This window comes from Enoplosus armatus, chromosome 5 (assembly GCF_043641665.1).
Source record: "Enoplosus armatus isolate fEnoArm2 chromosome 5, fEnoArm2.hap1, whole genome shotgun sequence".
NCBI lineage: Eukaryota > Metazoa > Chordata > Actinopteri > Centrarchiformes > Enoplosidae > Enoplosus > Enoplosus armatus.
This window is the reverse complement of record NC_092184.1, coordinates 13,333,666-13,349,606: the sequence shown is the minus strand read 5'-3', so window position 1 is coordinate 13,349,606 and position 15,941 is coordinate 13,333,666. Positions and strand designations below refer to the sequence as shown.

The 15,941-nt window shown below is 40.5% G+C and overlaps 2 protein-coding genes across 3 annotated transcripts; one reads left to right on the top strand and one right to left on the bottom strand.

The window, feature by feature from the left end:
• Positions 1 to 3,769: 3,769 nt before the first annotated feature.
• gfm1 (G elongation factor, mitochondrial 1) lies at positions 3,770 to 14,878 on the top strand. The gene is made up of 18 exons (XM_070905335.1): positions 3,770 to 3,895; positions 4,043 to 4,195; positions 4,310 to 4,442; positions 5,599 to 5,803; positions 6,435 to 6,551; positions 6,883 to 7,033; positions 7,475 to 7,629; positions 7,772 to 7,856; positions 7,942 to 8,079; positions 8,401 to 8,502; positions 8,650 to 8,706; positions 8,790 to 8,927; positions 9,393 to 9,475; positions 13,173 to 13,335; positions 13,463 to 13,607; positions 13,723 to 13,883; positions 14,000 to 14,053; positions 14,373 to 14,878. Exons 1-18 carry the CDS (start codon positions 3,821 to 3,823, stop codon positions 14,502 to 14,504), a joined length of 2,247 nt encoding a protein of 748 aa, XP_070761436.1. The 5' UTR covers positions 3,770 to 3,820; the 3' UTR covers positions 14,505 to 14,878.
• On the bottom strand, positions 9,570 to 15,314 carry lxn (latexin). Of its 2 annotated transcripts, none has more exons than XM_070905873.1 (7): positions 15,100 to 15,314; positions 12,017 to 12,193; positions 11,862 to 11,924; positions 11,010 to 11,184; positions 10,551 to 10,687; positions 10,323 to 10,385; positions 9,570 to 9,945 (listed from the first exon to the last, which is right to left on the bottom strand). In XM_070905873.1, the coding sequence occupies exons 1-7, from the start codon at positions 15,235 to 15,237 to the stop codon at positions 9,829 to 9,831; spliced, it is 870 nt and encodes a 289-aa protein (XP_070761974.1). In that variant the 5' UTR covers positions 15,238 to 15,314; the 3' UTR covers positions 9,570 to 9,828. The 2 variants fall into 2 exon arrangements, with proteins under 2 accessions (XP_070761974.1, XP_070761975.1); XM_070905874.1 differs by lacking the exon at positions 15,100 to 15,314 and adding an exon at positions 12,439 to 12,515.
• Between the last annotated feature and the right edge of the window lie 627 nt (positions 15,315 to 15,941).

The window sequence follows — 15,941 nt, the reverse complement described above, 5'->3', positions numbered from 1 at the left end:
TTGCTGGAGTAGACTACAGGACAAACAAAATCGACAGGGGACAGTCAAATCAATTGCACTAGCACTGAGAGCATATTCAGAGGGAAATACGACAAGAGGAGCAATTTCAATATTACAGTAAAAACAGATCAGTGCAAAGAAATTCAAGGTTTCTGGGAGTTTCACCAGAGTTAGTCAGTGTAATACTGCCCTCCTGTGACTGGACACCATACCCTTGTTCAAGTAAGCTGCTTTTTCATTTAGACCCCAATGGCTATCTGTAAAATTTATTGTTTCATCAAAAATGCCAAAGAAGTACAGTGGGCATAAAATATGGTCAATATAAAACACTGTATCCACACTGCTGTGTAAAATACGGCATTAATGTGTCCAAGTTAACTTTCAGCCAATCTTTTACTTCACAACACGTGTAAGGCTGCAACTAAGGATTATTTCCATTATTGATTAATCTTTCACTTTCACTTATTGGGGTTGATTAATTGATTACGTCAAGAAGACGACAGAAAATAGAAAAAGATTTTGGGAAAGCTAATTTTGGGAGTTTTTGCTTAATAAATTACTTTAAACCATAATCAGTTATTAAACTTGTTGATTTAATTTTTGTGGATAAATTAATCAACTAATCATTTCAGCACTAAATAAGTGTCCTTTACATGCAGGCATGTCGAAACACAGCAATTTCTTCTATGTTTGGTCTTGATTGTTAGTGAAATATAGTAGGTAAAATTAAAAACTGGAAAACCGTAAGTTTAATGATACATTCTTCTTTGCATACTGTACTGAGAGCTATTCACAAACAGCTGTTTTCACATCAATATTTTCCATGTAAATACAAAAGTCACAGTAACCTAAACTGTGAAATGGCAGCTGTCCTCCTATTAAAAGACACATTTCATCATTTTATGAGACATGCAGCATTTTATGTTAGACAGAGTGAGCTGCTGAGTGCTATTCACTATTATTTACTGTGACAGCTCTGCAGTCACCCTGCTGTCAGAGAGGAATGATCACAGAAAGGAAATGAGACAGGAAGGATAACAATGGAAAGAACAGCTCATAGCGAGCCACACAGAAACACACACACACACACACACACACACACACATTTGAGTACATTCTTGTGTAATCAAAATCATAAATAATCATACATGACTCACATCGGGGTGAATGACTTGGAGTCTTATGCCATGCTGAATGGATTCTTTTAAACACAAGGGAATGCACACTTTCACCCCTCCACACACAGTCAAACAGTGACACACACTTTCTGGGAAGATGGTCGTCCCTTAGCAAACATATAAGAGCTAAAAAACTATATCATCTATTCAACTGGCATTTAAATGTGTGTAATCACAATGTGGCCACAGTGGAAAACCCGTATCATCTTTAAAGAAAATAACAGCCACTCTACATTAAGGGTAGGCGTCAGTAATCACTGTGATGTTTGTTTTCATAGAGAGAGAGAATTAGAAAATGTTGCCTGATGAATTTCAGGGGGAAACGTTTTTCTTAAATGTATATATTTAGTATACATTGCAATTTAAGCCTATGTGGCAATACAGAGACACAAAACAATGTACAGGTCATTCTAAATCATACTATTACTGTGATTAAAAAACAACAACAACAATAAAATGTGGTATTTCATTTACTGTAAAATCATACAAAACATTGGAAAACTATTAGCAAAGACTTACCAGACAGAGCCTGAGTTCCTCTTCTGGTATGTGTGTGTGAAGCAGCTGTTATGGCTGGCAGTGATGTGGAGGTTTATAACTTACAGCAGCAGTGAGAAGGGGATGTGCCTGCGGCTTATCTGCTCAGCTAGCAGCAGTGTGTGCAGTGCTGCTGCTGTGTAGTATCAGCATGTGGTTGAAGTAAAAGAGGAAACGCTTGTCGCAACAGGGGCAGGTCTAAGTTAGCTAATGTTCCGGCTCTGATACTCCAAGTGACACCTGATGTGACACAGCTAGCTAGCTAACTTTTAACTGATACGAGCTAACTTTAGCTAAACCCAGATTAACGGAGCGATGTTAAAACACGAATTTGAGTTTAAATACAGTATTTAAGAAGTGAGCGAAATAATTAGTAATTGAGCAAAAATGTTGATACCCCAATTACAAGGTTATAGTTTAATATTGTGTCTGTTACTAACAGACAGCAGGCGACGAGAGAGCCAAGGGGATTTAAAGTTGCTGCCTTCAAATGCTCCCCGAAATTTCCAATTGCAGCCACTTAAGCTTCGTCTCCTCTCAAAAAAGTGATTATTGGGGGCATTTTAAATGAGCAAACGTTTTATTTTTACTCAGTTAAATGTATAAATAAAATACTTATCAGTAAATTCTTCAGTTTTGTTGCCCCCCCCCCACACACACACACACAAATTATGAAGCCACTTCAGGGAGTCTCAGGATGAGGAACCAGAAAGAGTTCAATATTAAATAAATAAACACGTAATAATGAATAGTAATCACACAAATAAATTGTGTAAAAGATATACTATGTGTATATATAATCATTTGTTAAATAATTTGGATAATAAATAATTTTAACAGAACTCATTATTATGACATTTCTTCATACTTATTTTCATGATAACAGCATTTCATTTGAGTTAATTTGTATTTCGTTACAGATGTTTTTATTTCAAAATGTCACTTATTCCGTAAAGTCGCCTTTATTACATGTCACATTTTATTTCATATTGTCACTTTTCATTGCAGTGTGGTTGTGTGTTGCAGTCACCGACCTCACCTTTCAGCTGAGCCTGCTGTTGAGCAGTGGCCACACCATGGCAGCGTCTAGCCAACACTGCACTTCTTTTGACTTTGATGCTGATTAATAATCCAAGTTAGGTAGCCTAGGTAGCATGAGCAGCCTTGACAAGCTAAATAAAAGAACTGATCAGTTACTGTGTCTGTGCACTGTTTCACTTACAGCAGCAGCCTCTACGATCTTGAATTACTTTGACATTGTTGTTGCTTGAGCTAAGACAAGCTAATAGGCTAAATCTAGTAAAGGTTGTTGGGCTTGCTAACAGAGGAAATTGGGGCATGCGGTTGGTGGCTGGTGACCATAAGTGCAATGAAAAGGGACATTGAGAAATAAAAGTGACATGACATGAAAGTGACATTATGACAAAATGACATTATCAGAAGTGACATTGTGAAACGTAACATTATGAAATACAAATGACATTATGACAAATGATGCAATAAAAAGAGGGTAAAAATGGTATGGTATGGTAAAATAAAAATAAAACCCTGTTTATGTGAGATGATGAAATAACGTTTAGTTGTAATGCCATTTAATATTTTCGCAATTTAATGGTTCATTTATATGTTTTACACAATATATCCATCTGTTTTTTATTTCATAACGAATTCTTTATTTATTCAATATTGAACACTTTGGGGGTCTCTATTGGATCATTCACAAAATGCCTTTTAAATTGATGGTGGTCACAATCTGTGTAGAGTTCTCTGACAGCACCTGAAAGCGACATATGCCTTTTCGTCGCGTTTTCTCCGGTAATTTTGAGGTTTTTGCTTTGACGTGTTTGACTTTTAGCTTCAAACTTAACAGAGAAAAATCCGCACCACTCACGAACCACGTCTACAATGTGCTTCTTTTGAAAGTAGCATCGTTCATTTTCAATAAACGCAAACATTGTCAGGTTTGGCACATCGGGCTTTCCGTAGATACGGAAGTAGCGTTTCACAACCACCAGGTCCCCGGCGTGACATTCACCGGGTTGTCAGAGTCGGGGGTAGTGTAAAAGGAGGGATACGACCACCCGTCCAACCAAGCAGTTGTCAAAATGAGAGTACTAAAAGCGGGTCTGTGTTTGGCAAAAACGCATCTTTTGGCACCAGGAAGCGTCACTCTTAAAAAGGTAACGTTAGGTAACCTGATGTGTCTGCAGTTGACCTGAAACCTCCTCATACTCTCCTTTCTGCCATCAGTCCTTTGCATTTCACAATCGGTAAACAGACACAAAAGGGATTTGAATATCGATCTTCCTCTTGTTTCATCTCCACAGGTGCTCATCAACAGCTGTCGGACATGTTCCTCCGGTGTCTTTACCAACGAGAGGATCCGCAACATCGGGATCTCTGCTCACATCGACTCGGGAAAGACGACTCTGACCGAGCGTGTCCTCTATTACACCGGCAGGATAGCAGAGATTCACGAGGTGAGCGCTGGGAAGGACTGTGTTTGTGTGTGTTAATCGAGCTGCTGCTGTCAAGTGAGGTTTAAATGTGTACAAAGTCCAGTTCATGAGCTGTTTTCCTCCCCCGTGGTGCAGGTGAAGGGGAAGGACGGTGTTGGGGCCACGATGGACTCTATGGAGCTGGAGAGACAGAGAGGCATCACCATCCAGTCAGCTGCTACATACACCGTGTGGAAGGATCACAACATCAACATCATTGACACACCAGGTACTAAAAGTAGTACTTGATCTGCGGACAAAAGCTTGCAAAGGGCCCCTATTTCTTTGTTGTTATGTGAATGCCCATGTCTTTCAAACCAAATGCTTGCATGTTTGTAACAGGCTCCCTGGTACAAATTTGTCTTGAAGCCCAACCCAAGACAACCATGATGATCTCAGACTTTGAAAATCTCCCTCCAGAGCCACAAAAGACACCATACAGAGACTGAGCAGCCGTAACCACGATGAGTTAAACCGTGTGTCCCTTTAAGGCCCATACCCATCAGGTGATATTGTGCTTTAGTAGTGCATATTCTCAAACAAGAACACACTTGTGAATTTGGCACAGAAACCAGATAATGTAAGATTTCATGTAGGAGTCCGATGCAAGAAAGCTTAGCTTAGCTTTGTGGTGTCGTAGTCATCAACAGACTCGTGGTTATTTTGTTTGGGACATTTGCAGTTGTGGTGTAGAAGTACCACAACGTCAGTATGTACCAGAGCTGCTTTGATTTCACTGATGTTTTATAACGTAAGTAGTTGGAGTAATTAAAGTACTTTGTTTAAACTTGCTCACCTAAAATCTTGTCAGTAAAAATAAGAGCGGTCAGATTTCAAACTGAATTGTTCTAAATCATGAGGTGGAAGCTACAGAATGTAGTGCAAAACAAAGTAAAGGCAGATTTCATGTCTTTTCTTCACTGACTGTCCATTCAGTGCCAGTGTCCCCACATTTTCTGCAGTTAAACACACAAATTAATGTGTAATCACCAACTATAAAAACGCTGCAGAAAGTGGGGCGCATTCCATCTCTCTCCTCCTTTTCTGTCAAGTCTACTGTTAAAAAATTTCAGAAACATGCCCACTAAACACTGCAAAATGCTACGAAAAGTAAAAGAACAGAAAAGGTTACTGAAATGCAATAACAGATGTAAATATATTTGTTCACCTGGGCTCAGACAGCTTGTGCTATGGTGGTTTGGGTTTAGAGTGATTGTAATTATTTGGTAAATCACCCTCTACCTGGACTGGGCAGGTTCTAGCCACCATGTCAGCAAGAGTCAGCCCTGCTGAAGTGTCCAAAATGATGAATATTGAACCAGCTTCAAGTCAAAAGTATCTCTTTTTTTTCTCTTTAAATGTCACTGCCCCTGTTTTTTCTCCAGGTCACGTGGACTTTACCATCGAGGTGGAGCGAGCGCTGCGTGTGCTGGACGGAGCCGTGCTGGTTCTGTGCGCGGTGGGAGGAGTCCAGTGTCAGACCATGACGGTCAACCGGCAGATGAAACGCTACAACGTCCCCTTCCTCACCTTCATCAACAAGCTGGACCGCATGGGCGCCAACCCCAGCCGAGCCCTGCAGCAGATGAGGTGCGGTGCACTCCCAGTATACACCAATGCTTCCATGCATGTACCAAAGTGCTCCTGATCAGTTGCACATAGACATCACAGTATTTTGTACTTGATACCTCAGTAGTGATAATGTAACAATATTTTGTGAGTGACCATTGGTGCTTTTAGATTGTTTTATTAAAGATATTGTGTATGTATGTTTATTGTTCCATTCGTTCAGCAGACACAGTCAAATGTTTTGTAAATAATACATCTTGTAAAACCAGGAAAAACTCACAATAAAAATCCCAGATCAGATTGCAATATAGATTAAAATCAATATATTTCCCAGCTTTATTTGCATGATAGTCTGTTTAACTGTAACTTCTACATGCATCCAGTACTCCTTTCCTGAACATTTGCTAATTTATGAGTTTTAGATAAACCAAACCATACATATGGATGCAAGAACATATGAAGGTAGACTGGATTCAGACTCATGTGTTCTTAAACAGTAACAGACTGAAGCCTCATGTTTCTACTTCAGGCTTTACTGGATGACATGAATTCATCATACCACAGACAATGTTGTAATCAGCTGTGGTTTTCCTTCCTGTATTTTTGTTGCTTCATTCACAGTTTTTAACACTTATTTTTGTGTCTTTTTCAGAACCAAACTGAACCACAACGCAGCCTTCGTGAGTATCCCCATCGGCCTGGAGGGGAACATGCGCGGCATCATTGACCTTGTAGAAGAGCGGAGCATGTATTTCGAGGGACCTTTTGGGTGAGTGCTCCCCCTGTGGTAGCTTGACTATAAAGAAATCCACCTTTGTTATAGTGTAAATTGATTGATAGATTTTTATCAGCACTGTAAGTAACAGCCAAATAAGTTTTACTATTTTAGTATTGGTCATTTTGCGGATTCTTTAGCAGCACGAATAGTTTGTTTTTACCATTAAATGAGACTGGGTGAAGACAGCTTGGCTACAATAGAATTAAAAGACCTGATAAAAAATCAGCATCTGAGTGTTCATTTCTATTCCTGTTTCACAACTACTGAGATTCTGTCCCTGAATGATATGAAGCTGATTCAAACAGTTTCTTCCTCTCTGCAGTCAAACTATACGCTATGATGAGATCCCGGCAGATTTCCGCGCTGAGGCTGCAGACCGGAGGCAGGAACTGGTGGAGTGTGTGGCCAACGCTGATGAATTCCTGGGAGAGATGTTCTTGGAGGAAAAGATTCCAACCAATGATGACCTGAAGGTTCATTCATCATAGTTTTGAAATAACTTTCACAATTATTTCTTGACATTACAACATCCTGAGTGGAAAATGAATCTGTGTACCAAAATTTGTGGCAGTCTATCCGGAAGTTGTCAAGACATTTTACTCAGAAACTCGTGGATGGATTGTCATTTTGGTGTTGGTTGAATTGGTCGACATTTGTGATTATGAGAAATTGTACTCTGGACCAAAGTGGTCGGACCTAGCTTTGCTTATTAGCCGCTAGTGTGGCTAATAAAAATAAGGCATCTTTGAGATCTAATTTTGACCAGTCTTCCTTCAAAACATGACATTGTCTATTCATTTAAACATTTAAACTTTAAACAAGACCTTTTTAAAACTATCTAAATTGGGACATGAAGCCTGTCTGAGTGTGAATGAAGAATAAACACTGAATCTCGTCACTTTGCTGTTTTCCAGGCTGCAATCCGCAGGGCCACAGTGCAGCGTCTCTTCACTCCAGTGTTAGTGGGCACAGCATTGAAGAACAAGGGCGTTCAGCCTCTACTGGACGCTGTTCTGGATTACCTGCCGAACCCCACTGAAGTCAAAAACTATGCTATCCTCAATGACGAGTGAGTGTGGACCAGGGTTGTCAATGTGTATGCAAAGTCTCCTCAAATAGTAACAGTAGATGGAATTTTATGAATATCAGAATCAACTGTCTTTCAAATGTTGCTTGAGAAATGTTGTGCACTAATGTGAGTGTGTTTTTAGAGAGGTCAGTGAAACATCAAAGATTCAAATGGACCCTACAAGAGACTCCACAAACCCCTATGTTGGTCTGGCCTTCAAACTGGAGGTAAGATTCCACTCTTTATCTATATCTCAGCCATTTATCTTAACAGGAAGGTCTTGATCTGTCATGCTTTGTTGTTTCCTAACAGGCAGGGAGGTTTGGCCAGCTGACGTATGTGCGAGTGTACCAGGGCTGTCTGAAGAAAGGGGAATACATCTACAACACACGCACGAGCAAGAGAGTCAGAGTTCAGAGGCTCGTGCGTCTCCACGCCGACCAGTTGGAGGTGAGAACAAGCTGGTGCACGTCAGCAGGCTGTCAAAGGTCACAGTTTTCCATCTGCTGTTTAAACATCAGAGGAACATGACTGGTCAAAATGGTTAGGTTCCTCTTTCAGCACCAGTCAAGTGTGTAGATAACAACCACTTCCCTTGCGACACCACCGTAACATGTTTCCATCTTTCTTGCATCAAAACAAGACATGAAACTAAAAATATTTATTTGTATATTAAAGATAAGACATTTGGATCAGCTCAGTCCTCAGATTTAACACCGTGTCCTCTTATTTCCATCACCCCTTGTTTCCTGTCTATCCATGCTTTTTAAGGATGTGGACGAGGTCTATGCAGGAGATATTTGTGCCCTGTTTGGGATTGACTGTGCTAGCGGAGACACTTTCACATCCAGGACCAGCGCTAACCTCTCCATGGTGAGTAACTTCAATGTTTTCACCTGTAAAAGGGCAAGAAACCTGCTCCTATTTTAAGATGTGTTTGGAAATGATTCTTCTTTCCCTTCTTTTCTTCAAGATACAAGGAGAATATCTTTGTTAATTTGTTATCATTTTGTCCCACAGGAGTCTATTCACATCCCAGAGCCTGTCATTTCCATGTCAATGAAGCCAACCAACAAGGTACTTTAATTTACACATATACACTGTAAAAATCAAACTAGGAGTCTTAATTGCATCTATTAACTCTTCTCTCCTCTTACCAGAATGACCTGGATAAATTCTCCAAAGGTATTAACCGTTTCACCCGGGAAGATCCGACGTTTAGAGTGCATTTTGACACCGAGAGCAAAGAAACCATCATTTCAGGCATGGGCGAGCTGCATCTTGAAATCTACTCCCAGGTATCCAGTCAGACAGCGTGCAACGCAAGGATGCTCTCCATGTTTGATACAAGATGTCCAGCAATAAATGAGACACGTGCCATGGTGTTTTGATGGGACATATTTTGTCTCACTGGTTTTGATTTGTGGAGGTTTGGAGCTGTCAGATGTAACTGTGAAAGTCTCTGTATGACACAGTTTTTAGAACTAATTTCTTGCCATTGTCTGTCTCTATGAAGAAGTTACAGCTGTCTGAAGGTAATTATAACTGATAGAAAAAGACGATGCTGCACCACAAACCAAATGCAACTGAGCGTCAGATCTCCAACCCTCATAATCAGACTGAACATTAAATGTAGAGATAAATCAATGTCTGCATTAAAAAAAAAAATGTTTTTCATGTTTGAAGGAAGTGTCCCTTTAAACTCAATATATCTGACCTGTATTTTTGTTGGTTTTCTCCTCTTTCTTGTGTTGTTGTCTCAGAGGATGGAGAGGGAATACAACTGTCCCTGTGTGATGGGAAAGCCCAAAGTGGCTTTCAGAGAGACGATCACCAGTCCTGTACAGTAAGTGCTGATCTCCTGACACACACACACACACACACACACACACACACACACACACACACACACACACACACACACACATGCTGAGGCAATACTCTGTATAAACTGTTTATTTTGGCTAAAATACAATAGCAACCAAAAATAGTACAAAAGTAGCACAATGTAAGGATGTCATCATTATATATGATGGATTCATCAAATTGTTGATAGTATAAACTTTCTGTAGGTTTGTGTTTCAAGCATCAACAGCATCACCACATACACATTTATGCTCCAATGTCTGAATACAAGATAGGAGCCTCAAGATGTTGTTTTGGTTGTTAAACAGTAGCGGTGTGATGAATGTCAGCAGTTTAGTTTGTATTGGGAGGTTTTTCACAATCATGGCAGTGTGGCAGCTGTTCCATCTGCAGCACTTTAACGCCCTCTGGAGGAGACCAGGTGAACAGCAGTTTCCAGTGAATGATTTCCTGCAAAAATAAAACACAGATTGTCAGATTAACGCTAGATATCAGGTAGTAAAACCATACTAGAACCTCACATAGTGCTCTACTAACTGGTACCAGACCAGTTTACTGTAAGATGGCACTAGTGCTGGAATTATTAGCTGTGGCATCAACTGGTTATTTTGACAAGAAATTCATCATTTTAGTTATTTATCAAGGAAATATAGCAAACATTTACAGCCTCATAAATTAGCTTTCTTTTCTGATTCAAATAATTGTAAAATGATTAAATACGTTTTTTTTATTTAGTCATATATCAGTCATATATTTATTATTATTAGCTTTGTTATTATTATTATTAGCTAAGTGTCTTAAAATAGTTTTTAATAATAAGTGGTTACCTGGGAAACCATCTCATGCAGCAGTATGTGACAGTCAAACTTCAGCTGGTTGTTCTCAGTTGCCTGCAGCAGACAAGCAAAAAAATAAAGTCTAACGATTTTTTAAAAGGGAGAAAATGTATCTAATGTAATATACATGTTGACATTAATTTGAATAGTAACCGAGACGACGTTAACTCTACTTATCAATCGAGGATTAATGACCCAGCTACAGATAAGACCACCCACCAGTTGCGTGATGTTGGCCACCTGAGCCATGTTGTACAGAGTGTTTTCAGTGGACTCGTTCAGCATGATGGAGCTGGAGGCCACGATGCCCAGGTGCCAGAGGGGCTTCATGTCAGGCTCAATGTGACCGTAGCTATCTGTTGGTTCAGAACGTCAGCATGTTATGAAGGAAGTTTATGTGTGCACGGTGCTTGATTATGCCACACACACCTTGTCATGTCAACATACTGTGTGTGCTCATAATGCACAGGAGATTACACTGTCAGGGCTAACGGTCAGTCATTTGTGTTTTGTTAGTTTTGTTAAAAGGAACACTGAGTTCACTCCAAAACCACAAACCTTAACAGTGTTGAAATCCCCAAAATGCTGCAATTTCAAACAGCCGATGTTGTGCAATATCTAACTTAGTGTGTTGATCCGGAAAACAATAGTATGCAGAGTCTGTTTAATTGTAAATACCAGGTAAATGTTGTGCCGAGAGCAGGCTTTGGTTCATCTTGTATTGTTGGTACAAGGCCTCTTCTTGAGCTTTCGTGTTGATTTTAAGGAACTCCTCACACGAGGCCTGGACCTGGGCCGAGCCCTGCCGCTCTCCCCTCGGAAACAAAACCTCTGCAGAGCATTTCCCTGTAGTCTGGAGGAATCATTTAAAAAAAAAAAAAGGCGAGGGGGGGGGGGGGGGGGGATGGAAAATTTGATGATAAGCAAGTAGAGGGGAGTATACAAAGCAAAGGCGTAGTCCAGATGTTGCCATGGCAGCCAGTGAGTCAATGTTGCACCACACTGCCTCATTTTTATCTGCTGTTTAGTTAAATCTAGTCAAACCTGCTCCCTAAAGCCAGAGATTATTCAGCTGCGCACTTTAAACAAAAAAGTATGTGAATGCAGAGGCATTAACTCTTGAAATGTTGAGGGTAAATGCAGCCAGTTATGTCTAACCCTATTTGAGAAGTCAATTTAGATTCAACAGTCTTCACATACAAACCCAAATGAGCACTAAAGTGAATCTTGCAGTGCTGGTCAAAGGTTTAAATGATCCGATTCATTCATTCATTTGCAGTTTTTAGTCTATTTTTAGGGTGTTTTTTTAATATCTGGGCATCTTTAATAACTGACTCATTTACAGTTTGTTTTTTTGTAGATAAAGTAGCACTGTCCCTGTCAGCCAAAACCAACAAATAAATTCAGAAATTAAGTCAAATCTAAAGGCACATTTGTGTTAACTACTGTTAATTAATAAAAAAAATGAATGAGTCTTCTATCTCACACTGTCAGCCTCTGTCTCACAGTGTGATAATAATCATATCTTACATTGCTGATGATCTCCTGCACTGAGATCTCCAGCTGATACTTTCTTCCAGAGTCTGCCACATCCTAAAAAGGAAAGTCAGAACAACAGAGTAGTCAGGACTTCACTGTTCCTTCACTGTAAACTAAAGCTGTAAAACAGTTAAAGTTCAGCCGACCTCTGCGTTTCCGCTGTGGACCCTCTGCAGTCCGAACAGCCTGTACGGAGAGCCGTAGTGGGTGTTAAGGTAGTGCTGGACCACTTTGGCTGCCCTCTGAGCAGGATAGTGAGTGGGGTTCAGCTCTCCAGTTGCCATCACATCCTCTTCAGCCTCCACTTCCACTAATACTTCTTGCTGTTAGTATAGACAATGAGAGAGGGTATAATGAGCTGCTGTAATGAACAGGGACTTTGACCCTCAGGTGTCAGCAGGGTTGGGTTGGTTTGTCTCTAGATAAGAAAAAAGCTTTAGACACAAGGAGAACGTCCACCGAGCGAAGTGGAAAGGAATGTAAATATGTAGAAGTCTCAGAGAGAGTACAGGGTGAAGACGTAGGTGAACAGCTGAATAATGAATTCAATCAGGGAGTCTGATCTTGCCTGAAACTGGACCTCTCTGCCCATTAACTTGGCAGGTGGGAAGTTTTATCTGTCCGGTGTTCCGAGTCAACTGCTCCTCATGCAAATACAAAGATTACTTCCCACTTCCTCTGACACCAGAGCTCTTTAAGGACGGCCCCTTTTTAAAGAGACGGAGCTCTTTTCTGTTGTTTCCTCTCCTCCCTTATTGAATGAGCTTCACGAAACAGGAAACGCAAGAAAACACATTCTTTAGAAATGTTTTCAACAGATTTGGTGCTGCAGCGATGCAGTGTTTCAACTGCAGTTAAATTATATTGGAAATGTCAAATTTAGCTACAGATTTCATGTATTTTGGTGGAGCAGACCAACATGTTTCTTTATAAGCCAACAGTGATGATAAAGAAAATGTATTAAAGAATAACATGAACTTTCCGAAGAAATTAATAATGTATATATATCCTTGCCGTTTGTTTTGACTTGTGTACTTATTTGTTCAAAATTGTAATTATATAAAATAAGAAGTTTGTTGGCAGTTATAGCGCTGCCTATATTAGCGTTGTCGAAGGGGTGTGTATTTATGGACTGTTGTTGTGTAACAGTTGCAGTGCAAAGTAGGAAAGAGTGCAAATATAAAATATCAATTAACATATCTAAAATCCAAAATATACACAATGACAAAAATATAAACAATGGTGGTTGACTTGCTGTGTCTTTCTGTTTCAAAATGTGGATATTTTGTGTATTTTCTGCAGGTTTGACTTCACTCATAAGAAGCAGTCTGGCGGCTCTGGGCAATACGGTAAAGTTATAGGAGTCCTTGAGCCTCTTGAGCCAGAGCATCACACCAAGCTGGAGTTTGAAGACCAGACTGTTGGAACAAACATCCCGAAGCAGTTTGTACCAGCTGTTGAGAAGGTTCATTTTCTAACTTTCTAACTTTTAATGTAGTCAAAGTGCAGCTACATGAATGTGAAATAATATAATATGATAGCCATGCACTTGATCTTTCTTTCATCGCTGGTTTCTTCCCATCATGCTGCAGGGCTTCATGGAGGCCTGTGAGAAGGGACCCCTGAGCGGACACAAGATCTCAGGAGTCCGATTCCTCCTGGAAGATGGAGCTCATCACATGGTGGACTCCAACGAGATCTCCTTCATCCGTGCAGGAGAGGGCGCTCTAAAACAAGGTGAGGGTTTCAAGATGATGGAGTATGTTAGACCTCCTGTTTCACTTTATTTCACTCCGTGTTGGCTTCACCTCTGTTGTGTACGATAATGCTGGTTTCATTGTCTTCTCCTCAGCTATGGAAAAGGCCAACACGACCATCTTGGAGCCAATCATGTCTGTGGAAATCGTAGCACCTCAGGAGTTTCAGGGAACGGTCATCGCTGGTGTAAACCGCCGGCACGGTGTTATCACAGGACAGGATGGAGCTGAGGGATACTTCACTCTGTACGCTGATGTGAGTCCAGTTTTCACATACAGCATGTATCTTCAGCCTTTTATCTTACAGTATTTGTTCTCTCTGCCTTCACCAATGTTTGTATTTGACTAGTTTCTGCCTGTTTCTCTCAACAGATCCCACTGAACGACATGTTCGGCTACGCCACAGAACTACGCTCCTGTACTGAAGTAAGTTCAAACACCTTTTACTTTTAGTCCATTATAGTCCAGATTATGGGGGGCATTTAAAGGAGCGAGGGCATAGGTTTGGCTTCAGAAGTCAAAAAAGAAAATATGAATGCTGTTCCCTGTGTTTATATATCAATCTTGCAGTTACATTGTTCTGAAACCAAAACTCGGGGCAAATAATGTCTCGCAAATCACTCCCTGCTGCTCACAAATTGCATTGCTGGGAGGAGGTCACAGTAATAACTGAAGGAGACTCAGATGAGAGTATCAACATGTTGAGAGTATCAACAATGAACATGTTGTATCATTGTGTTCCCAGGGAAAAGGGGAGTACACCATGGACTACAGCAGATACCAGCCCTGCCTGCCATCCACACAAGAGGAACTCGTCCACAAATACTTAGAGGCTACAGGGCAGCTGCCTGCCAAGAAGAACAAGTGGAAGAGCTGAAAATGGTCAAATCTACCCAACTGTGTACTATTGAACTTTGACATGGCCGCCATCCCTCATCTTCACGCACGTTTTCTGCCCATCATCAATCGTTACTCGACAAAAAGGCTTTTAATTTGTGGATCCATTCAAAGCTGTGACATTTCACTTGTTTTGTAGTTCAAGCTATTTTGTCTCCCTAATGTTTGATCCATGTGGAAAACATATTTATTACCTTGATTTTAGCACCATTTGACCTCTTGGTTCTGAAGCCAGATGGTGGTTGATAAGGAAAGCTCAGTGTTGGACTTGAGCTTATAGTGGCTTTTGTACTATGTACAGAATGGTCTTGATGTTACAGTGATTTCAACAAAGATGTATATCAGTCTTTTAAAGTGTAGTTCTTTTTCTGTTGTCTCAAACAAATTCTTACAAACACTTGATTCGTGGAAACCCATGTTTTTCTTGCACAGCATCATTCTGTGTTGCCAAACTTGAGCAGTTTGTGCAGATATTTCACATGAGCAACACAGCTGATCGGCAACAAAACAAACGAAAAACAGCTAAAAGAAACAAGATTACACCAGAAGCCATTGGAGCTTGAGTTCCTTCTCACCTGCCCAAAAATCTCTGTTTCCTCCACTGACTCTGGTACGCTGTTGGGATGAGCCGCTGAGTCAGCTTCAGGTTTCACCGTCACATTGAGGCTCCCAGTTACCCCAGTTAAAACAGCCAGAACAAAGATGATCCTCATTATAGTATGCCGTAAAAAAAAAACCAACAGAGAAAAGGAAAAGAGCACTTCTGTGAAGGAGTGCAGGCAGGGAAATGAGCCTCCTGTCATGTGGAGTTATGTAACAGGAGGAGGGAGGGGAAGCAGAGAGAAGAGACTGTCCAGATCCTGCTGTCTTCCTGGCACGATCTGTTTATTTTTTTTGTCCTCTTAACTAAACAAACTGCTCCACTTTATCTGGTTCTGTTCTTCGTACGCTCTCATGCAACTCACTTATGCTGTCAGCCCCTAAATGTTTCAGCACCCTCACGAGAAGAAGTGATCGGTTTAAGGAACAGTTATCCCGTCACGAAGCAGCTGTGATTAATATAAGCGAGCTTGATGCGTCGCAGCCTCGCCTGCTAGATTAAACAATGATCAAATGATCCTGGCACATTTGGGGTAGTTGGAACGCAAAATCTGCACCGTTTAAGATTTAAGATTATAAAGGAGAGTTATGCAACATCCAGAGGACAGCTAGAAAAGTAACGTCATCACAATCAGACATCCAACAGAATATCTTGACAGGAAATACTACCACTTTCTCACTTTGAGGTCATGGCCAGTTTATTCTGCTCTGCTGTATCTCAACGTTAGTTCCTGTGTTTGGTTGCTGAAAAGTTTGAGTCAGATTTTGTGAACGATATATTTTGTTTGATAAAAGAGGAGAATTAAGAGTGGAACGA